At 38.9% G+C, this 25,639-nt stretch overlaps 1 protein-coding gene across 3 annotated transcripts in view; it reads right to left on the bottom strand.

Annotated features, from left to right (window-relative positions):
- The window catches only part of LOC131972062 (TOX high mobility group box family member 2-like), an 89,367-nt gene that overhangs the window by 10,896 nt on the left and 52,832 nt on the right, over positions 1-25,639 (bottom strand). For all 3 annotated transcript variants that reach the window (XM_059333810.1, XM_059333811.1, XM_059333813.1), the window contains one exon: positions 17,158-17,412. In XM_059333810.1, the coding sequence (XP_059189793.1) occupies positions 17,158-17,412 (255 nt within the window). The remainder of the gene's footprint in view (positions 1-17,157; positions 17,413-25,639) is intronic.

Below are 25,639 nucleotides of genomic sequence, written 5' to 3'. Positions count from 1 at the left end.
TTGTCCCTGCGCGAGTATCAAACAGCAACTTGAGGACATTTAAAGACGTTCACATCCATCTAATGCATACTTATCACGGGATTAAGCAACAGCCATGTTTTCCCCTTTAACTGTCAATTGGAAAACAGGAAATGACTGCCTTTGAAAATCGCATTGTTTCACCAGAGCATTTGCAGACAAACAACACACTGTATTCTACACAGCATGAAATTAACTAATCAAAATTCAAGGTCCAGGAGCACAATTGGCAGCTAAAGAAAAACTTCAAAATGGCTTTGTGGTGTGCGGAAATGAATGGATGTTCTCATTCAGGGTGATGCGAAAGTATTGCTTGTCTATTTCACAGCTTACAGGTAATATTCATTTTTTGTGTGTGTGTGTGTGTGTGTGCGAGTACGCCTGGTTTCATTAAAAAATAATCATCCCTCACTTTTAGGCAATGAGGCAGAAGACAGGCATTTGAAACGACATCTGTTCCACTCAAGCCTTTGAAGTGAAAATAGAATAAACTGAAGGTAGAGCTAATGGAATGACAAAATAGGAAAAAAGGAAGGCAAAATAATCTGCAGGAAAATTCACATGTATTCATACAAAGGAAAGAGCGATGACACACAACAGCTCGCAGCTACATGCAATCAACCAGCAGAACAAGAAGCATATTATTTCATTTATTTATTTATTTTCCTCTCTCATTGTACGAGATTCATATTTTTGAGCAGATGGATCAACTAGCTCTAAAAAGAGTACAATAAACCAAAACTCCACTCACTACAGTATAATAGTGTTGCAGGACAAATGCAGTCTTAGATGCTCTGTTAGAGACATAATGAATCTGGGATTTTTAATTTACTTTTATTTTCTCTCCGCCTGTCTAATCAATATCTACTGTTGTCAGTGATTTCATACACTCCCCATGGCTGTGAACTCCACTGCAAAAACGGCAATTAGAATAATCTCAGAAAAATGTATGTGGATGGATGGATGGATGGATGGATGGATGGATGGTAGAGGTGGTGAAAAAATAGAAACAGTATCACGATATTTTGCGTGCAATATTATATTGATTCATGGCCGCCAAGTATTGATATTTATCATTCCGATGGCTGGAGGGCCGGCAGGATTTTCACCGTTTAGGGTTAGGGTTCACTTTTAGGAATATTTTGGAGATACTGGTATCATATAAAACTAGAAGATCTAAGAAAGCTATAGGCACCATTTTTTTTATGTTTTGTTAAAAAAAATTCAGAGCAGCAGTAAAGCTTTAAGTTGAGGAAAGTTGGAGAAAATGCTGCAGTTGTTGTTGTCCATACATGTTTGATATCAGTTCAGTTCAGTTTGACTGAACACTTTGTTGGTCAGTCTGTGGGTTTGACTCTCATTGTGGAGAAATTCTTGATTGAATTTAATTTTGTGGACACAAAATGCAGTTTAACAGTTAAATCACATTATACTGTATCGCAAGACTCACCGTATCGCAAAATGCTTAAAATCGTATCATGATTCATGAATCAGGATAAAACCGTGTCAGCCTCTGCTGATTCCCACCTCTAAGATAGATAGATAGATAGATAGATAGATAGATAGATAGATAGATAGATAGATAGATAGATAGATAGATATGCATTCCATAACTACAAAATGAACAGCTGACTCCTGACAGTGAGAGTTTTTTTACTTGCTGGCTCTACAAGTTCTTCTTTGTGGATAAACAAATATCCACTATATAATATTAAGCTTATTCTGTGCAGCTGCAGTGGACAGTAATGATTATGACAGCTGTTGTTGTCAGTTGACAAAAAAAGAGTCACATCCCTTATTCATAGCACAACATTTTGTGGCTGCACTGCATTCTGGTCTATTTTCTGATACTGTCAGATGGGAGATTGGTATCTGGTCCTCTTTTACGATGGATTTCTCCTGTGTGACTGTTGATGCAAAATGGTGAGTGTGTGGAGTAACTCTTTGATTCTGATGTGCTGACACTGGATCCTGACGTTTACCGTTGGTATTTTAGATTGATGGCCATTTATCTTCCGTCCTGCATCACTGTAGTTGTGCCGGAGATATCGAGATGTGACATGATGTAATTTTGTCTACCTTTGGCCAGATATCAACAGTAATAGGTGAAATACATGTATCCCTTCCAAATAACAGATTGAGTGACAATGTGCAAGCTCAACCATGTTGTGACCAAAAATGTTGGCACTGTACATTAACCAATAGGAGTCACTACTGCAGGGGAAGTCAAATTTGTTTATTTAGCCCAAAATCACAAATTCATCTCAGAAATATGAATCTAGAAATAACTACCAGGTCACTGAGGAGCAGGTGTTATTGTCTAGCTAAAGTTTATTATTTCAGTTATTATAAAGAGTGTCTTGGTGTCGGCAGAGTGAAGGAGAGACTGTAATGTGAACTGCAGAGAACTTATGCAGATGTCGGCTTTATGTTATATATTCTGCTTTTACTGCTCTACTTTAACTGTAGCTTTGTGAGCCAAACCACAGACATTTTTGGGGTAAAAAAGTGGCCCTGAAGATGCTTTATCAGGTTAATCTATCTCATAGAAAAAACATGAAAAAAAGTATCTTTTCAGTTTAAGTATCTCGTCAGATGAAAATAGAATCAATTCATGCCATGTGCAAAAAGGGAAATCTGAAAAGAATGACAAAAAAGTTTTGTATTTCAGTCAAAGGGCCATTTACTGACCACGCACTTTGACATAAATTACTATGAGAAATGTAGGCATTTTAAAAATAAAAGCCTTTTTTTTCATGTGAGGCAAGACACTATGGGCAAAATCATTTAGTGCTTTCCAGTTCATTGGACAATATTGAGAATTGGGCTATTTTGCTACTATAACATGTCAGATTGTTGGGAATAAATATCCAAAATACACATTTAGGTGTTTTATTACAATTTCTATTACAATGTCTATTTTACCTGTAGATTTCTCCTAAATTCACCACTACTTTGCATTAGATAATACCGAATTTGCATATTTAAAAAAAACTTAAGAACTAACTGGGTCGGTTTTAAGGTGACCTATTAGTTGAAATGTTTTACTTCATTCACCTGTAGTGTCTTACCTTATGAAAAGAAGCTAAACTTAAATACAATTTTGTCTAATTAGCAACATTTTAATTCAAACAAGCAACTTTCTTTCTTTTTTAATCAAAGATAAAGTAAACAAGATTTCAAATCTGAGCAAATATTCAGTGCCAGCTTTTTGCACATGGTAGTTTTCGAGAGTTTGTGTACAAAGTTTGGTCTGTACACCATTTTCTCATCAATTTTTGGCATTTTGGCAAGTGCATTTCTCCACACAAGAGGTCAAACTGCCCATTTACACAGCAGATAAACACTGATGCTGAAAAACAATTTCACCTCAGCTATATTATATTTTAAAGACCACAATTTAGAGAGACTGCTCAAAAACAGCACATGTCTGCTGCTATGTAAGACCGCCATGTCCTGTACAGAGCAGTGGTGTCTAAATATATTTTGGACGCAGGTTTCTAGTTTACTAGCAAGAGACTGAACTATAGTGTCAGCCTTTAGCTTGCTCATCCCATCAGCGTTTCTGTTGTCTGAGGGCTGGTGGATGTGGGGAGACAGATAGGGAGGAGGGGGTAGCTGTAATTCTGAATGGACAGCACTGCACTGGCAAGACAAGATTAGAATTGACAGCCTGATAACTGCGTCACTATCAAAACAGCAGAGAGAGAGAGGGAGAGAGGGGGAGAGAGAGGGAGAATGAGAGAGTGAGAGAGGAGTGGATAGTGTGAGTTGCAAAGGAAAAGAGAGAGAGAAAGTTGATGTAGAGAGAGCAGATAAAAGGAGGAGGGGTGGAGTGATGTAAAGAGAAGAGGGCTGATAACAGAAAGAAGGACGGGTGCAGATGCAGAGACCGACAGAGTTTAAAAGACATGAAAATTAGACAATAAAATCAGTAAATGGGACAGGGGAGTATAAAAGTGTTTGTCCAATCACAGCCTCCTGAATATATGCATCATCATCATCATCATCATCATCTACGCTGAGCAGCAAAGTGGAGAGTGTTGCATGGCGTATTGATTTCAAAAGGCCATAAAAACAAACAGAAACTACTCAGAGGTGATGCAAAGATACACTTTCTCCTAACAGTGACGGTCATTACACCAAAGCACGGTGCAGAGTGCAACACTGAATCAAATCTGAATGCCACCCACTTCCAAAGTCTATAACACTTCTGAGCATTTCAAGCCAAAGAACTGTAAAATGGAAAAATACACACGAGCTTGGGCTTTCAGTATGTTGCACACTTTGTGTTACAAAGTCAGTGTGCAGGCATCGACAGAGAACACACAGTAAACCCATTTTTACATGCAAGTTTTTGCAGGGTAATGCTGTCTGAATGTGCACTGGCCTGAGGAACAAGCCAAAGAACAAGCACCACTCAGCAGAAGAGGCTCTTTGAAAGAGCAGTTCAAGAACATCAATCAAACATTTGGGAGAGAAATAATCTTTGATCAATGACCGACTTGGAAAAAGGCCAGTAAAAGTAGTTTTAACTAGATGACTTATTCAATAATGAGACCACATTTAACATCTCAGTACGAGCTGCCTAAATGCTGAACTTTTTAAAGTATGCTTTAAGAGGCATATGAGATGAAGTATATTTTGAATAAAAATGATCATTTGGCTTTGGTTAAAGAGCTGTGGCTACTGCAGTGTGAAATCTATGCTCTTTCAGCCAACAATCCCATCATGTAATGATGCAAAAATGACAGTGATCTGACACTACACCTGCAGCAATGACACAGGATGATGGTTCACAACATAATCTTAATTTACAGCTCACTACAGAGCTGAGTAGTTATTATACAGGAAACTGACAATGAACAAACCACTGTGGTCGAAAGGTGGAAAACAGAATTATAAATTATATATTTCCCACAATTCTCTTGAGTCAATTGCATTAAAAAACATTAACATTTGCCAACCTGCCCCAGAGAGAGACAAATGTACAGTTCTTTTATCTCATAAGCCATCTTTGGCGGAGTACAGACACCGGCTTGCAAACAGCACACAAAACCAACAAGAGACAAGTTTATTTTGGCCAACTGTCAAGTTACTCACGGAATTAAAGTTGATAAGCAACAGCATTAAAGAAAGAAACACTGCAACACAAGCAGGCTGATGTAAACATTAATGAAACACTTTATTTCAACCAATAACGTTCCATTAAAATAAGCCCAGGTCGGCCCCAATACTGATACTTCAGTTGCACAACAATGTCTAAATAGAGATTGCCATATTATTATCTTTAGCCACTATGAGTGATTTGGTCATACCAGTTAGCTTTATTGTTCATCCTTAAAGGGGACCTATTGTGCTTAATTTCAGGCTAATACTTGCATTTGAGGTTTCGACTTGAACATGCTTACATGCTTTAATGTTAAAAACCCCCACTATTTTTTGTTATACTGCTCATGGCTGCTGCACCTCTATTTACCCCCTGTGTGAGAAATTCTGTTGTAGCGGCTGTCTCTTTAAGCCTATCACCCAAATAAGCCAAGACTGCTCTGATTGGTCAGAGTTTCTGCATCTATTCTCCAAGTGTCATTTCAGTCGAGCCATGACTGTATCGGCTCTTTCTGGTGTGAAAAGTCACAAAAACAATAGCTTCTACACCAAAAACTACCCGATGGAGCATGTTCCAGCAGGAATGTAATCTGAAATTAGGGAGAAATTAACAACATCACCAACTAAGATTACACATTTCACTGACATTACCATGTAGCTACATGTAGCAGTATATGTGCTGTAAACACTGCAGTCATGTGCCTGGAGCAGATGACCATATATGGAAATCCACCACGAACTGACATCAGCTTGAGCTGAGAGAAAATCTGTTGGAAACAGAACAATTGTAAACCTGAGAATTTTTTTCACAGGGATTTCTTTCGCATACCTCTTTTTTTGGCGTAACGTTGGCAACATTAATATAACCATCTGCCATTATAACATTGTATATATATGAGAGGAAATAATAAAAAGCATAATAAGTCCCCTTTAAATCTGTGATAACATTTTATTTACCACTGTTTCTAACCACCTGATTAATTTAATTCCAATATTCATTCTCTTTTTATTTATTTTTTTATAGATTTGTAAAAAAAAAAAAAAAAAAAAGTCTATGTGTTACAGTGGAATAAATCTCTTCAACAGTACAAGCACAACCCGCTCGGCAGCAGCATACTGGAGTGGAGCACAGCTTAGTGCAGCTGTTACAGACTCTAAGCCTTTGTGGGTTTATAAATAGATAAATGGCCATGGTTAGAGAAGCAGCAGTGAGAATAATGTAATTTCAAGATGCCATATATAATTTTTCTGCAATTTTCACCACCAGCTATAACTCGCAGCCTTAAAGAAGAAGTGCGTTCCTAAAGGTTGTGTACTGCAAACACATCAGAGCACAAAGTTATTGTGGCACACGTCTTTCATGAGTGGCTACAAAGTCAGCAGGTTTAAAAATGTAAAAGCATGTTTGTCGACTGAATCCTCCATCCAGTTGTTCGCTGCAGCTTGTGAGGGTGCAAGCAGTAAAGAAGCCTGTGATAAATGATGAAAACTATCCAAAGTTTTTCCAACATCATGTATTTGGAATGAATTACAGCATGATGCAAGTTTTCTCTGCTCGATTTGATGATTTGGGAGCGGAAGAAGAATAAATGTGTAGTTTTTGAGAAAGCAAGCCTTTGTTAAGTTTCCATAATTAGAGTCGGGGATCATGTGGGCTTACATTTTGGTTTTCATTACATGCATTTCGTTGTTATTTAGATATCTGTTTCACCTCACATTTCAAAGTGCCCCTGTGTGTAATGCTGTCAGGATTGTGGCCTTACAAAATGTTGGCAGGCAAGATGAGAATGTAAACAAAGCTGTTTGAGATCTGAATAATTCAACTTTCTCTAAACTAAGACTTGCCTATAGACGTCATGGATGGAATCCAAAACACAGGATGCTTGTTAAAATTGTTTGAATATTAGACAATGTGTGATAGTCAACTAAGTTACTATAAATTCTTCATCTCTTTTACTGCCTGTCAATTATTTTGCAATCCCGCCTGTGTTAGTCTTGCCTTTGTGTATTCCCCTCACCATGAAGGTTTGATAGATTACAATATGCCTTAAAATATATACCGTGCCCGAGTCATCTGGAAGCGATTACAGCTCCATGTCAGACTGCCCATCTGTAAGCAATGAGCAGGACGGCTTGTCAAAGCGGCCGCACAGATCTCTGAGTAGAACCAGGCACTTGTCCAGAGAGCAGCACTCATCAAATAAAAATACAGCCGAGCCCAAACAATAATGAACCGGAAGTGCAGACTCATGATCGCGATCTAAAAGACATCAGTGGGAATCATATAGACCTGATCAATAAAGAGCCCATTATGGAATTTGTATCCAGTTCTGGTACCATGCCATTACAAATATACAAGGTCTTTATGATGTGGAGTATTTCATTAGTGTTCTCAAACATGTGGGCTTGCACTACTGAGCTTGCAATGTGGATTTGATTTCAACCAATATTCCCATTTCAGATGTTTTAATACAAACTCAGGCCTAAAGCCTTTGCTGAACTAAGCTGCATGATATATCTGACGGTGGAAAATGACTGACAGCTCTGAGGAGCTCCTCCCTACGAGCTCTGCCTAACAGCACTGGACCTACTTAATCAGCCTAAATTGCAAAGTCGAGGCCCTTGTATTTGGTAATGTGGTGAAAACAGTGGCAAGTGAGAGCTAATTAGATTAACGGTAGTTTAACGAGCTGTTGGAGGGGCCCCCGCAGATTGGATTTTAATAAATAGTGGCAAAAGCATCTGCTATGCACTTCCTGGCTCTGCTGGCATCCTAATTGGCCCCAGTGGGTTGCTGTAGCTCAGCACTACACGGTGCAATTTAGGAAGGGAAGAAGGAAAAAAAATGCTTATCTTCAATCCAGGTAAATCTGGGAAACGAAATAAAAAAGTCTTCATGTTTGTATCGCTTCACAGGCAAGGCTTTATTAAAATTAATACAACACTAATACAATTTCTAAGAGTTTTATCAACACATAATGTCCACAAAGCAGGAGGAGAGAATATCTCAGAGTCCAAATAAAACTGATTTGGACATATTCATCTTTTTCTACTGTTTGTTTTCAAGATGAAATGTTCCCATGATGAGCTTTTTGTAGAGGCAACAGCACAGAAAGGAAAAAACAATTAATCAAACATGAATGAGCGACCATAGCAGGGTTATTTCCATAGCAACAGCCCGAGGGGACAACTTGAACCCTTTAATGTGAGCTGGTGATGTCTCTTTGTAAACATCTGTGCAGCGGGGGGAGAAAGCCAATGAGAGAGCCTGGCAACAGAGGCATCACAGGGCAGCAACCTCTTGGTAACAATCGAAGTTTCCATTATCTAGTGTTGAAAGGACCTAAAAGTCCTCTGAAATATCACATTCAGGAGCATTTGGAGTTGTTAAGCGACTTTGTACTGCTGCTGTTAGGTGTCCAAAAACATTGAGGTAGTTTACAGTGAAGCCCGAGCTGCTAAAAACAATATGCAAATGATCGGGGAAGAGTGATGTTTCAAAAAAGAAGTTAATTTTTGTAGACACAATGTTTTTCTGCGGCTTGAAGAATCACTGAAGATCTGACATCAAAGCCATTTACAAAAACACTATTTCTTGACGTTATTCCTCTGACATCAGGCAGCAAATCACAGTCATAATCTCTCTCATACTCATGCCTTATGCAACCTGCTACCAGTAGGCTCTTTCAGCCTCCAGCTGTGACCAACAGAAAGCAGTATGCAAGTGCACAAACAGTACAAACAGCTATTATCTGGGGTTGCTTGTTGGTGGCCGTTTAAGGCTTGAGTAACTAATTGTGATTTCGTAAGTCTCGCAAGGATAGGGAGGGAGGAAATGTTGTCAAAGCAATCTGTTTCCTTTCTTTGTCCAATGATGTGATGAAAATAATGAATAAAAAAACTCTTCAAGTGTTCAACAACGATTTTACAAGAGTATTGCATGAGCTGAGGAGAAAAGAATAAAGAGTAGAAAGTCAGAAAGTTTGGCATGTAACTTCATAGCATAGTCTAAAAATGACTAAAGCAGCATGAAGTATGCACTATAGAGTAAGTATACAGTAGCAGAATAGTAATTCAGCACACCATAATGGTCTCAGCATGTGAAAGGGAACAGCCTATAGCTCAAGTCAACAATCCTTTGTACTAACTTTCAATCAGTTCTCAGTAACAGAACAGATTATACAAGTTCCATAGTTGTAGAAACAATAAAACCAGTCTTTAAAAATCTCCAAAAACAGATATGAGCAGGGACTTTCAGCGCTTAAACTAGTCATCAGTGACTGGGCAGCGTGTGAAGCAGGGCAGGAGACCAGAAGCAGGTATCCGTAACCCTCTTACAAACACTCTTGTCCCAAACCTCAGCGCTTCCTTGGGTGAGAGTAATGGCTTCTTTGCACTGGGCCGCGCCGTGCTATTGTAGAATCACAGAGCGGTTAATTGAAACAAATGACTCTAATAATGGGACATTATCCCCACAGGCTGGCTTTGTGGTGGGCCTAATTAGCGTTGCGGTGGTGGCGAGGAGGACGAGTCACCACGCTGATCCCTCAAAGAAAGCAGCCGAGGCCCCTTTAAAGTGGGCATTACGGGATTCTCCTGCTTGCAGGTTTTAAGGGCGCCGGGCTTTTTCAAAACCAGCGTGGTGAATGTAAACATGTTTCATCACCCCCGGGTCCCTCCGAGGGCCCGCTCTGTTAAGCTACGGCTGCCTTTTCTTTCCTGCTGTTCAACCCCTCCTGACTGAGCCGGCTCGAGAGTGTACTCATCAAGTTTGACCAGATATGATTAGGGCTGCAAGTTTAAAGTATCATTTGTAACTTTTTCACATTGAAAACCACTAGACCAGGGGTCGGCAACCTTTACTAACTAAAGAGCCATTGTTGGCGAGAAAAACAGAAAAAATGTCAGAATTGAGCCACAAACCTTATTTTGAGCCTTACAATGAAGATAAAACAGCCTACTAAGTCTTAATTAGCCTACAAATATTAGTAATAGGCTATAATGAGCATTTATAAATATGATTTTGTCAGAATGCAGCAAGGACCTGAGTGCAAATGAGAGTCTGGATACCAATGAAATGTCTCAGGAGATTTAGAATCCAAATGGAAACACAAAACAAGACATGAAGTTGACAAAACTTAGAGGTTTAGGCACCAGGCCTTATCACAAATGTTTCCAAAAATGATCTAAACCAGAAAAATCTGTAATTTTTAATCAAGGACATGCATGTCTGCTGCCTGTCAATGGCACCATATCCCCTTTGCGCATGCATTAGTAGTGTGGTTGAAGCCAGAAGGTGTCAAAAAATACAACTTTTATTCAATTTTAAGCCAAAATTTTATAATATACCTGGTCATTTTATTAATGTGGTTGACAAAATGTCAGAAAGTACTAACAAATGCACTGCAGAGTTTCCCAAAGTTACAGATTCAAATAACTTGTTTTAAATAAACTGTTCATAATCAATATCAAAAGTATTCAGCAGACAAAGAAAAGACAAAAATTCTTTCAACTTTTTTTTTTTTAACTTTATGTTAAAGTTAAACAAAAGCATATTCCAGTTATTACAACATTTTTTTCTACAAAAGTTGTAGTCTGTATAGATTTTCAATTTACATACCACCAGTGGTGAAAAAAGTATTCACATCCCTTACTTAAGTATCACACTGTGAAATTACTCCACTAAAAGTTAAAGTCCTGCATTCAAAACTTACTTCAGTAAAAGTATAAAAGTATCAGCATCAAAATGTACTTAAAAGTATCAAAAGTAAAAGTACTTGTTATGCAGAATGGTCCCACTCAGATTGTTTTATTATATTATATTTATCTAATATATTATTAGATTATTATCATTAATGCATTTATGTAAGCAGCGTTGTAGTTTTCTCAAGGTAGGGCTCATTTTAACTACTTATTATACTGTTATGTGGTTTAATTAAAAAAAAAAAAGTCTAATCACTCTAAATTGATCAGGTTTTTCATGTTAAATCTCAACCTGAAAAGTAACTAAAGCTTTCAGATAAATGTAGTGGAGTAAAAAGCACAAAAATTGGCTCAAAATGTAGTGGAGTAGAAGTGTAAAGTTACATAAAATTGAAATACTCAAGTAAAGTACAAGTACCGTCATATTGTACTTAAGTACAGTACTTGAGTACATGTACTTAGTTACATTTCACCACTGCATGCCAACATCACCTGTACTTACATCCACACTCATATTCAGCATTTTTGCCCTAAAAAATGATTAAGATTTCAAAAATAGTTGTCTGGTTAATTCTCTGTTTAATTACTTATTGATTAATCAACTAACAGTTCTGATTATTGCGAACTCTTCAGCTCATTGTCCTCTTGCATGTCATCACGTTCTCCTTTGGAGCGCCAATGGCCCGTAACTAATGTGACAACATGAGATATTGTTTTCCAGATGCATTTTGATCACCACTGAAATCTGTTTTTGCCATTCCTAATTGTTTACCCTTGTACAAGATGATCCCAGAAAGTCAGCTGTAACGCAATGTTCAAATCTCTGTGACCAAGCTGTTTTAAATATTCATTAGTCGTAACAGTCGCCTAAGGTTATTTGAATTAGTGTCATGAATATTCATGAACCGCAATGAATGTGCATTTGTTTTTAATGCTCAATCTGTTAATACTCCTCTTCATTACTTCATTCCGACGCCTGCATAATAAGCTGCACAAAACAAAGCTTTACTTTTTTAAAAGAACAATTCTCTTTGGAAGCCTATTTGTTTCGGTTTAAATGAAACAGGAGCGCCCTACCAATTATCTCGCTGTCATTTCTCTTGACAACTACAAGACACATTGTTCACCCCTGTTGGGGAGTGTAGCACTGAAGGGCATCTGTCTTTTTGTGAAATGAAAAGCCACAACAGAAAACATTTCTACTGTTACAAAAAGTGATTTATCTGGGAACGTCACCGAGATGTCATATCTATCCCAGTGAAAGGCAGCAGAGCAAGCGGGTCATATGAGATATGTCTAAAACCTACACTGGAAAAAACAGATTGCTGTTTCAATTTAAAAAACACAAGTAATCCAGCTGCACTGAGCACGTGGAGTCAAGTCAAACTACCATTTTTAAGTGACATTTTTTTGCTTTCAAATAAAGTTTATTTTCAGGTGGTTCTTCTCATTAGACTGTAGGCCATCATAATGTGAACGCTTTATATCCACCCCTTTGCTTTCAGTGCATTTTTATTCCTATATCATATTGATGTATTTGTCTGTGGCAGCAGTTTGTGTCCAACATTGATAGGTTTACTCTGATCTTTTAAATGGCTCGATTGGGGCTCAACCTAACTATCCCTGTGCTGTCAATAAACACAGCTGTCAATATCATTTTTATGTTGCTGCATTAAAATAGTTATGGCCTTTTCCCTCCTCTGTCCATGTCCTAAATGCCAAGTGATGCAAAATAAATTTCCTTTCACAGATTAAATGAAGTCAAGCTCACATAACCTTGTAGCAATCAGTGACTCTGACAAAGACTGATCCTGGAAATAAAGGCACACACATACACAGTGCAAACACACTGCACTTATGCACTACTGCACAGACATGTACCGATGCACTCAGGATTTCTGCGTCATACTTTTTAATAGGCTGGGTTGTAGGGAGTTTTTTCTTTCCTAAGGTAAAGCTCCACAAATCAATATTTTCTATATTACCAATGAATCAAATGTGCAATCAGAAAGGGGTCACTCACAGCGAGTTATCACCTAATGTTGCTTTTCAGCCTCTTTTAGCTAGCTGTTCTGTGCTGCTCTGATAAGTCTAATGTAATGTACAAGCTTAGCACCAAAAGACAGACAAACAAATTTAACGTCTACTTGTGGAAGCCAAAGACCACTTTCCTCAGGGGTTGTTGAGACTAAAAAAAGGCATCAAGTTTTATGCATATTCCAATGAGGGGGCAACCAACAGGAGCCGAATGAACGATAAAGCTGCTCCAATATCAACTCTATATAGTGATAACCTTGGACTGCATATAAAAGGTTGAAGGCACGACAGCTCCCCAAAAGTAAAGCCAAAACATCTCAAGCTCCCCCTAGTGGCTGGCTGGAGTATAAACCTCGCCCCCTCCATGTTAGTGGATGGCCCAAACTAAAAAAGTACATTTCACATGTTATTTTAGGTAGTTCTTATCACACTGATGTATGTTCATGTTTCCAATTTCCAATTACTTATTAGATGCTATAAATGGGGGTTTAATGTCATAATTGACCGCTGTGATTGACTCATGACTGAGTCAGGCAGGTGTTTGGGGCTGGACAGAGATACCAGCTCCACCACCTGAACACTGTGCAGTGGAAGGAAGTTAAGACATGTTGTCTATATTTATATACTGTCTATGGAAATAGACTTGAATTGCTGTGTGTCTGTCATCTTGCTGTGGAGTTCTTCTGTCCACAAGTGGACAAACAACAAGAACAACAAGACTCTGTTGTCAGCAGCTGAATGTTAAAATGAATGTTAAAAGTCACATACCACGCATCCTACCAAAATATTAATCCAGCATGTTTAGCAAAACTTCCCATCAGCAGTCATCTGACTGAATGTGTGGCATAAACGTGAAAAACTGGCAGCTGCTTTTTTTGACGGCGGCAAGGGCTTTCCTCCTCCCTAACCAGCCTCATTACACCGGTAATGAGACAGGGGCTTGTGCTCTGTTTCAATATTTAAACGTGCTGGTGCCCCTCAAGGCTCCATGTTGGGGCCGTTCTGCTAACTCCTCCACGGCCCCTCATTACTGTCTGCTGGGGAGTGTCCCTCCTCCTTTATTTTTTCAAAGCGCTACATCTTGCTTGTATCTCCCCCCGGCTGTAGCCTCAGCCAGACCTGAACGATCAGGGGGCTTGTTGAACACGAGACCCCTGGGTGCCACCTCTTCCCAGAGCGCCATGGTGGCAGAAATGCTGACAGCTAAGGGTGAGACAGGGATTCTCCCTCTGCAATGAGCACATGAAGGCCTGATGCATTTCGCAGTCATCCAAGACTTGGCTCTTTCTTTCTTGAGCTGACGGAGTAGTCCAGCATTGTAGGGAGGAGTTAAGAGACTGTAAGAGCATTTCTGATTGACAGCTCTGTCTCTTGTAACACCGATGTTGATCCTTGTGCTTGTTGGAGTCCTCTTAAATGGTGCAATTTCAAGTTGGAGAAATGGTTCAAAATTGGCAGTTAAGACTATTATGAACAACATGGGTCTGCAGCAGAAAGGATCAAACCATATACCTGAACAAAGTGCTGTTTAAAAATAAAAATAGAAAACCAAACCTCAATATAGCTACATGAAATGCCCAAGCTCTCAAATTTGCCTAATACTGAATGCATGCATTTGACACCTGTTTTTCCATCTGCTACACATCTTTTTGATTCACCAGCTAATATTTCTGCTGCCTGTGGAGTTATAATTAGATGGAAAAGAGGAGATTGTCAGACAGAATAAATTTAGCTTAAAAAAAATAGGGCTCTTGCAGGGACATATGCTGTTCTGCATGCCAGAAATCACAAGATTATTATATAGTCAACTCTAAATGAGCAGAAATTACAGACTTTAAAACTGCCGGGAGGAACTGATGCAAAATTGTGTGTGTACAGTATGCCGCATGAATATGATGGTCAATCCACTGCTCTCACTGCTGTAATGATTTAACTGTGTTTGCTGTAGGATCGATGTGCGCTGGAAAAGAGAATCCCAAAGCAGGGAGAAGTTTACAGAGCTTTAGCCTCGGGCTAAATGTTGTACAAAAACCAGCAACAACATCCCTCGAGATGAAGCGTATCTGTTGCTCCAGCTGAGCTTGTACTTGTAGGAGGTTTATATGTGCTCTGAAGGATAGCTTTTATTGAAGAGGAGTGTATCCTTAAGGTAACGCTGTTGACTTTTTATTTGCTTCTTCAGCAACAGTGAAAGAAGACTGTCGAATGATTAGCGTTTTGGTTTTCCAGCTATCTCCTCCAATTTTGTGGGTTTACTGAAAGGCTTTTGTTAATACAATACAACAAAGGTAAAGGCTCGTCTCTTCATGTCCGACCCCACGGTTACACCAAGAGCCTATTTCCATCCACTCTTGTTATTCTTTAAGCATTCAGCAGGAAAAAATTCAATCTTGCTTATTATACCTTTATCAGTATGAAATTAAGGTTAATTGACTTTGTTGGGGAAACATCAAATGAAACATCCCTAATGGAACCAAAATGAAAATAACGTCATCTTCAATTGCTTTAAAATATTTCTCAATATACAGCCTACTTTCCTATTCCGCAGCCTCAGAAATAAGCTCCTCTTGTCCCAGGAGATAATAAATGAATTGAATCCCCCCCCTACCCCACTCCAGCCCCCACCAACCCCCCCTCCTCCTTCTTCCTTATCGGTCATCTATTTTTCCAGAGTAAGCTATTACTTGCTGGGGTTGCTAGGCAACAAGAAATATTAATAGCGGCTATTATTAGCCAGGCTCTGCTAGAGTAGTACTAAAATGTGGAAGTGGGAAACATGAATGTGTTACATAAATCTCTGGACCTTTCACAGTGTGTGCAAGTCTCTGTTTGTGCGGTGATTTATTGCAATGACGGTTCATTTATGAGAAAAGGGGGTGTGAAATAAGAAAATGGAACATTACCCTGAAGGGCTATTTGAAAATAAATAATTGCAAAGGTGAAACAAAAGCTGTTTAAGAAGCAGGCACTCCCTCTCTGTTTCCTTCTGAAATACTATGAGAAAAAGGCCTGCTTTTGTTCCTTATGCTCGTGCTCGGACTTCACTTTAAACTTTACAAATAAATACTGCATACGCATCCAGTTCATATGTTGTTATCTCCTAAAATCGACTCATCCAAATGATTGCATAGGTTTCGTCAAAGCAGCACTAAAAAGCAGATGGAGTGAAAATGTTGGCGTCAACATCATCTTTCTCCTGCGCTGAGCATATTCAGCACAGTAGCCAATGGATTGTGACCTAATCCTGAAGACTGGCTTTAATGGAGGCCTTAGCTACCACCCACGGAAAAAAATGGAGCTTGCAACTTACGCAGTTTGATTCTGAAAATCACATAAGACCTGATTAACGGAGGATAAATGCCATGGATGCTCACATTAAAGCATAAATATTCATGATGGAGGGCAGAGAGAAAAAAGTAATATTTATGTCAGATGAAAGTATATAACGTTGAATAATTCACCACACAGGCCATCTATAATTCATCTGGTTCGATCCTATGATTAAAGCATTTGAATGTGTTCACCAGGGGTGTTTACATGTTCAGTCTGAAGCATGTTTAACACAAGAGAAAGTCCCTTTACTGGAGTGGGGAGTGGGGGTCCTCAGCATCCTTTTGAAAAGAAAAAGCAGCTGACAAGGGATATCCCCCTCTCCTCATCAAGATTTGTTCAGAAACCTGACCCCCCTCCCCCATCCATCCCTGTTCCTTTTTTGCTTTGCCGATCATAACGAATGAAAATGTGCAGCGCTGAGTTTCTTGCTCTCGTTCTTGGCTGACTTTGAGGCAATGAAATCTTTGAGATGTGCAGCTGAATAGATATTAAAGGAGCTGTGCTGCAAAGGTCTGAGTGTTAAGGAGGCAGCAGCTCTGTATTTATAAATGTTGCATGTATAGACTGGCCTTGCTTAGACTGCACTGTCTCAGCTTCCTCTGCCTCTAACTGGGCTAATTACCACTCTAATAGAAGAACACTTTGCTATTATGAAAAAATAATCAGAAATTATTGAGAGCCGTACACAGAAGAATTACTCATTTTAAATGTTTCATTGCTGCATTTCTGTTTATACCAGTTTCGGTGGGGTTTCACAAGATCAATAACTTTTGGAAACAGTTAGAAAAGACTGAACTTTCCATGACACAAAAATATTCTCTGTGCTGACTTGCTGGCTGACTTCCAGCCCTCTGACCACGGAGACTAATAGCCCACCACAGCGCTTGACTAGCTTGATCACAAAGGCCGCAGCTAAAAGGGGACAGGCAAAAAAAAAAGAGAGAAAGGTGAACTCACTGAGTGCATAGGCCCCGAGAGGAGGTGGGTGTCCTGACCCAGCATGTTAGACATCATGAGAGCGGGCAGCTCGGGGTAGGAGTAGGTGTTGAGCAGGCCGTTGTGAGGCAGGGAGTGGAAGGGGTAACCTGACTCGTGCTCCATGAGGTGCAGCAGAGAAGGGTCGGCGTGGTTTGGGGGTGTAATAGGGGGGATCTCGTAGTCTTCATCCCCTGCTCCTCCGCCACTGCTGCCTCTGCCCTGACTGGAGTAGCTCTGGAAAGAGACAGAGAATTTTAAGAGGATGAAACTACATGTACAGCAACACTTACTCATTTCCTTATTTCTGCTGCATTTTCAGGGTTGCAAGAGGATAATTTGTTACCGACATATCGAACTAAAATAGAAGGAGTCTCTGTCCGTCTGTCTGTCAGACTGTTTATATGTATGTCCTTGAATTTTCTTGAAAACTGTTCATCCAATTTCATTCACATTTGGAGCTTGTATTGGACCCAAAAAGGAGTAGTTTCAAGAGTGCAAGCTCTTGAGATTTAGGGGATATATTATATAATATATTATACTTATATAAGTAGTGCATTGGGGTTAAGTGTTGAAGAACCCCACAAAATAGCATGCTGGATACAGCTTGTTTGCTCGCTAGTCAGTACAATATTAAAGGGAAACCTTGATGATTTTCTCTATGTCATTATAGTGTTAGTACATGCAGATTAACTGTGTTTGGCTTGCTTCCATGCTTCCGGCAAAGATATCCAGTGAACGCAAAAGTGTCATTTTCATTCAAGAACAGATGAAGAAAGACTTAGCGGAGAAGTTACATCGTAGCAACCTAAACATTTCGAGCATCAGCATTGTAGCTTTTGGAATGAAAGCTCTTATTCTCATAGCCTGGTCCCCAATAGCTAGCTGTTAGAAAATTGTGTGTATGCTGTAGCATTGTTAGGTAATCCAACCATGCCATGGCACATGGAGTGTTCAGAACCCAAAGACTCACACTGCAGAGTGTCAGGTTGTTTGGATGAGCGGTTCGTTTAGAGGCAAACCAATTGGTCTGTTTCCGAAAAGAGGGAAGTTTCGAAAAGGTATTGCATAGGTCTTAAAACAAAGGAAAATGCAGGATAGGCAAAAGAAAGTCTATGACCCACCTACAGTAATTTGCATTTCTTTGGGACGTGGGAGGAAGCACACAGAGAAAAATCCTTGAACACTTGAATCTCTAAGAAAAACATGCCTATCAGACAACCAACCGCACTGCTATACACCATTTTAATGGCAAACTGAAGTTCAGTAACAATGCAGGAGAGAAACTGCTAACAAAGGATGCTCCAGAGTAATTAAAAAGCTCCATAATTGGCTTTTAAATGCACCTGTTGCACTTTGTTGTTCAGATTTGCAGCAGACACAGAACTGCAGCAGTCAATTCAAGCTGTTTTAGTGAAAATAAAAAAATTAGAAATGCAAATTGTTGCGCTTACAAAAGTGTAAAGAATTAATTTAACACAAACATACACAGCAAATTAATTAGAGTTAGACAACAACAGCTGCTGTACAGAGTAATTTGCTTCAGAAATCTTGACAGCTTTAAAGCAACAAACTGTCAGCCTGCACGCCTTTAAAATACAGTTAATCAAATTCATTATGTGGGAAAACGCCACTGACGCTCACTAAGTGGCTATTTTATAATCCCATAATTATAATGCAAATAATATATATATATTTTTTAAATAGAAAAAACAAAACAAAACTCCCATTCCTCATTATGAAATGAATCCAGTATGTCCAAATGACCCCCACCAGGTAAAACAGCACAGGTTTAATGGTGCTAATAAGGTGATACATGAGCGCAGCCTGTGCTTGTCTTTTCCAGCGCCTATCTTGACATAATATTACACTGAGAAATATGGTTTTGTGCTCTCAAAAAGCATACTGAGGGTATTCACCAGGGAATGAAAAGCAATTTTGTCAGAGGCAATCTGATGCCAACTCCCCTTTATAATGACTGAAGAAAATTAATCATCACAAATAATATTCCAGTGTCAGCCATTCAAGAGCTTTTTAATAGAATTTTTATTATTCATGTCTCGTGGTACACATCAACTAGTCCGTTCTGCAACATTTCAGAAATCAATTCAATATCATCTTCGTGTATAGGCTGTCATCTCGCCTGCCAGTGCAGCAATTCATCTTGCAAACAAATACTTTTAGCAAACAAATGGCAAGAAACGTCGAGGAACAGCTACAATGTCCCCACTAGCAGAACTGGTGCTTGAAGATAGGATAAAAGTCTCATAATGTGCACTATCATTAGGGAGAAAATAATAATAATAAAAGGGAGTATGTTTACTATCAGGGGGTGATGTGCCGTTTTCTCTTCCCATAACACTCACTCTTGGTGCTTTTTCAGAAATATTATCACTGACAATTCCTTTTCCCACGATAAAGCTTTTGCAAATGTGTCTTCGTTGTCATTTATTCTTGTTGTCGTTTGTTATTATTGTTAACAAGCATATGCGCAAGGTTTAATTCAATAAACAAATAAAAACAAATCTCACTGGTTCTGTAGCAAATTTGCCCGTTCCAGCTTCTCAAATGTGATTATTTGCTGCTTTTTTTTTTACATTTTAGAGATTAATCAATTTATTGAGAAAACAGTCAGCATATTATACGATAATGACATTTCTTTTCCAGTCTAAATGAGAAAATATATGTTTTTATTGCCTCTGAAACAACATGTTTTTCAACAAACAACATAATTTTCTAATTGGACACATTGTTAAAAAAAAGATTAATCTTCCACTACCACTGTGAAGGCAAAAGTCAAACTCTGAGCCTCTAAAAAGTGAAGCCAATGGGAAGTGCCTTAAACCTGCATTATTTCTAATGGTCAGCAGGGGGCAACTCCACTTGATGCAAAAAGAAGCCAAAGTGTATACAAGTCTATGAGAAAATGATCCTACTTCTCGCTTGATTTAATACCTAAGGAATGAGTATATTAATCAATTTATTGAGAACAACAATCAGCTTATTATACGATAATGACATTACTGTTCCAGTCTAAATGAGACAATATGTGTTTTTATTACCTCTGAAACAACACATGATCATTTTCTAATTGGACACACCGTTACAAAAAGGATTAATCTTCCAGTACTGCTGTGAAGGCAAAAGTCAAACTCCGAGCCTCTAAAAGTGAAGTCAATGTGAAGTGCCTTAAACTTGCATTATTTCTAATGGCCAGCAGGGGGCTACTCCAGACTGTATAGAAGTCTATGAAAGAATTATCCTACTTCTCACTTGATTTAATACCTCAGGAAACATTTACCTAATGAGTTTAAGGTCTCTATCAAAAGTTTCAAGTCTTCTTCAATACAACATATTGTTCATTTTGTAAATTATTGTCCTATTTAGAGTTAAATAGACGATAAAGCAGAGTATATTTTAGGGTGTGGTCACCATGGGATTGACAAGATGCTAAGCTAATTGTAACATTTTGTTTGTCTAAAAATATCAGTGTTCACTTTTACCAAAAAAACCTTGAAGAAGTTGGCTATTAATTTATGCACCTTGCTGCCGAAGCTGGGTAACACTTAGCCCAACCTTCTCGCCCAAAGATGGCTTCCTTACGGTAGTTTGGAAACTAATGGGTGACATTATGGTGACTACATCTATAATTGATAAAAAACAACTACTTATGGTCAGAAAATGATCATGATCACAGTTAGAGGAAATTGTCTTTGTCAGGACTAATGCAGCTGTTTTTCTCAGAAAGGTTTACCTTTATAGAACATGAACAGTTACACATATAGGATAGGCTCTGCTCCTCTATAAAAGGTCACAAGAGAAAACTGGTAGGCACTCTATCTCGGCAGTTCGACTGCTAGGGTTCAACCCTTTGTAATGCTGTACAGAGGAAATGAAAGAGAAGGAGAGGCTTGTTTGGCAAGAATAAGCAATTTAACACGTTGACTTATGTACCAAGATTTAAATGCTGTCAGAGGTTATTTTACGACCGTGCCTTCCATCGCTTTGGTGCATTTTTATTTTCTTTACAGCTTCTTATGATGCCCTTGGAGATAAGACACGGGACAAGGACATCACAAGTTTAATATTTTCAAACATAAATAAATAATTCATAAATATACTGTCTTTCAGGACATGGAGGAGAGTGGATAAAAGAGAGAGGGGTCAGAAAGAAACGCCAAATGTTGATTCAGCCTTCCCTCTCTAACCTTCACCCCCCCATCCCCACCCCACCTCCCCTCCAGAGGTGAAATTTAAGCAAATCTGTCATTTTCCTCGACAAGGACGTTACTTTGGACCTTTGAAGAATCTACAAATCAATTATTTTCTTATTTTATTTCTTCAACACGATAGCACCCAAGCTTCTTTTGCACATCAGTTGTGTTTCGACATCAAAACATCATATTGCTTTAACATAGTTTATAGATGTGAGATGTTGCTCCGAGGCATATTGACTATCATCATACATAAAGCAGACCCTGGTTCTTTGAAACACAAAAAGGAGGGAGATGATTCACCCCATGGGAACAGGGTGGAGGTTTTTACTATGGAAGAGCCAGACTGACAAAACATATATGACTTCTGATGTTCTACTCTAAGATCATTTAAAACACAAACATACATTAAAGACTGGTTGAAGAAGAATCTGAGGCATCATTTGATGTGTGAAACAGATCAAAATATTTACATTCACAGAGTTAAGTTAATAAACCGCTGAGGTGTCACAAGCTCAGTGAAAATAGCAAAAAGTAGCCTCTTTTTAATTTTTTAATTTTTATTTTTATATACAATTAACACTTTAAATGATGGAGGCACTTGCAAATGACAAGGTAGTACAAAATGTAAACCATACTTTGGTGTTTCATTTTTTACCTCTTAATCTTAAGATTTCATTAAACATATTTTTTTTACAAAATTAACCTGGGACGATAATGAGAATATATATGAAACAAAATTTAAATCAAAACTCTAAAAGTACTCTGAGATCTTTGAACTGAGATCAAACACGAAGCTTGTTTACAAGATATTTTGTCAATGCTGATCAATGGATGAAGCCATAAAGTCTATCAATTTTTAGTTTACTGTTGATAAATCAGAATTGTGACTTTTGAGGCAAGCAATGAATGCAATTAGCACCAGTGTGTGTGTGTGTGTGTGTGTGTGTGTGTGTAGGGACTTTTACGACTGTCAGCCATTAGCGCTGGACACTGGTCATATATATATTATGTATATGTTAAGTGTAAATAACACATTATATAGATCCATTACACACAGATTTAATTGATTTAATTTCTTCTAATTATAATGATAATGGCTTACATTCAATGAAGACCTAAAATTCAGTGTCTCAAAAAAAAAATATATTACAAAAGACAAATTTTAAAAAGTATGTTTAATATGGAAATGTTGGCCTTTGAAAAGTATGTCCATTATGCACTCAATACTTGGTTGGGTCTCATTGACCTGAACTACTGTAAAGTGACTTTACCATGATATTCTAATTTATTGAGATGCACCTGTATGTGTATGTTAAGATCCTCAAATTAACAAAAGTTTGAAGTATATGCTGCAGCAAGCATTAGCCAGACAAAACTACATTAACAGCTTAACAATTTCACCTTGACATGTAAGCTTGTAGGTTGAAAAGTCTCTGCACCCAAACAGCTCCACCTTGTCAAGTTATCTTAAGTAATTAAGGCATCTTAAGTGGAAACAAATTAATCAGCTCAGCTAAAAGTTTTCTTGACACAAATGGCTGGGAGGATGAGATGAAGTCATTAGCTCAGTGATGGAGTCATTCGTGGCCTATGAGGTGTTTAGTGGAAGACAGCTCATCTGGGAACAATGATGTGTTCGTCAAAGGGAGCAGAATGAAAATGTTGCACAGTACACCAGAGAGCCTGTCATGGCTGATGGGGGGCAAATTGTCCAAAGACAAGAGCTGTCTGTCTTTGATGGACTTTGTTATTACAGCTTCAGTGACTGACACACTCAGAGTGCTTCCTGTAATATGGATATGGTTTGAAAATGAACTAATCGGACAAAAAAAAACTCTTTTTGCGCTGTAAAGCCATATAACTTTGAATGAGTATACAGTGTCCTATGGAAAGTCATTCAGCCATATGCTACTTTGGGGGAAAAATGACAGAGCAGCATGATTTTGGCGACAAACAACAGCTGGTCGTGCATACATAAAGGTCTTCACGTCCACTCTGTGTATTCCAGATAGACGGATGGTAACGGTAAATCTTTAAAACATCTTTTTCAAAATTCACCTTCAACGATCAACCTTGTAGAGCCGAGAAAGGGCAGAAATCAAACTCATCATTGACGGGTGTTGAACATTGCTGAGGTGTGCCTCACAAGTGACCATTTCAGCGGCGGTCTGCGGGGTCCACAAAGGCTATCTGACCCGGCTTTGAAACGACAAGGAACTCCATTTGGGTGATGTATCAAGGGAAGCAGACAGAGCAGTACAATAGACGGAGAATGGAATAGCAGACCCACCGGGCTGACTGACAGCAAGACAGAACTGGGATAAGTGAAGTGTGCGAGGAGGGAGGGGGGATTGGCGTTTCACCACGACCGATAGTAGCTCAGGGTCATTCACAGCGCCCGTTACTAAAGGTGGGCTGTGGTGTGCTTCAACCAATGGCAAGGGAGTGAGCTAACCTCTTCCATGCTCCCCCATGCACTGGTAATTCTCTCAAATGTCACATCAAAATGGATCTAATTTAGGTGGGTAAAAAGGACCTGACTCTCCATTGCAGATGTGGGTGGACCTGTGCTGGATTCTACCTGAACTCTAAAAATATGACTGCAAAGGAAGTATTTTGAAAAGGTGTGGAAAAAAGGCCAAGTGCTGCACATTTATGTCAGCTCAATTTAAAAAAAAAAAAAACCCTCAGTTATAGATCAAAGATGAAGGGTGAAAAAATATCTCTGATCTTTTTTACCAGAACAGAGAAATAGAAAATTCTTTAATGTTTGGACCAAAGACTGAGGTTTTTTTTTGGAAAGGGGGCAATACTGTGGTCTCAGACACATTTCCTATTCTTATTCATTAGAGAGAATCATATAAATAAATAAAATATGTTGTCTCGTAGTCACTCATCCCCCCCAAGGGAACATGGAAGCCCCAGTAATCACATATGGCACAATAGCTCGCCCATAATCCCCTTTATTTTTATTTTCATGATGTCACTCTCTTTAAGCCCCTTGCTTTATGAGTCGCAAACGGAGTGGAGAGGGGAGGAGAGGAGGAGCAGAGAGGAGAGGAAAAAGCAAGGGAGGGGTGAAAACAAATGATGTGGATCCCTCATTGTTCTTTCTCTATGCCCTCATTCCAGTCAGGGTAATAAGAGAACATTGTGATTTACTGTCAGTGAAGCGCAAGAGTGCATCAGAGAGAATCCACTGCGGCAGGGGCCATTAAAATAGATTTAACTTCCCACAGTATTAGGCCAGATGTCTACACTTCTATTATATTTCAATCAGCCATGACCTTGGTCTCCATATGATGAGAAAGATCACTGGGAAGAGAGGGAAAGAGAGAGTGAAAATACACGCAGAAAACCAATAGAAATATCAAACTACTTAGCCCCACTAAATCCATCTGCTCCACTGTGCGGCAAATACAGAGAGAGAGGCCGGGACAGAAATAGAGCCAAGGTTTCAAGTTCTCTTAAAAGAGTGTATGAATCATTGAGTGCACTCTTGCTGCTGATAAGTTGCTGTTTTTTGGGGGGAGGTGAGCTGCTTTCCTGCAGGATATGCATTTGAGGAGGGGCCGAGGGAGAACGCCTAAAAGAGTGGGACAGTGGTTCATTTTGATGGATTTTAAAAACCTCAAATATCAAAGATGAATCTGTTCATTTTCCTCGCATGACGGAAATGCTCACATCTCGAATTAACATGTCCATGTCCCCTCTAATGTTTTGCATCCTGCTGTTTACTCACTAATAATATTTCTCTATTCTCAATAAGTCTTTTATATAATTTTTATAAAATCCTTACTCTGCGGCAGAGTTAGGATTTACATCCATTTCAGCTCTAAGAAAGCAGAGCAGAGGTCATAGCATGTTCTATTTCAGAGGCTGATGGTAATTGGACTTATTGGCTGACATGGACTGACCTACATAAAGAACTACCGATCCCTGGTTACAACTGTAACTTAAAAATCCCTCCTAGCATGGGCGTGTATGTTGTGGTGATGTTCCTCTGATGTTCCTCCAGCATTGTTTTCAGATATTTATGCCCCAGTGCTGGTTTTAGAGCTGAAAAACTGTTTCCAGCCTGAATTCCTGCTACTGAAATTGTACGCTCTCTTGAAATTTAAATACACACCGTACAATATGTATCTCTACTTCATTCTCGCGACCTTGCCAGCGGCTCCGTACGGCCTCAAAGAGGGAGCGAGATGTGTGTTGGCGTTTACAGACCCTCAATTTTCATTTTTCATCCT

This window comes from Centropristis striata, chromosome 5 (genome assembly GCF_030273125.1).
Source record: "Centropristis striata isolate RG_2023a ecotype Rhode Island chromosome 5, C.striata_1.0, whole genome shotgun sequence".
In the NCBI taxonomy this organism is placed as follows: Eukaryota; Metazoa; Chordata; class Actinopteri; order Perciformes; family Serranidae; genus Centropristis; species Centropristis striata.
The sequence above is the reverse complement of the archived record's forward strand: the minus strand, read 5'-3'. Positions and strand labels throughout refer to the sequence as shown.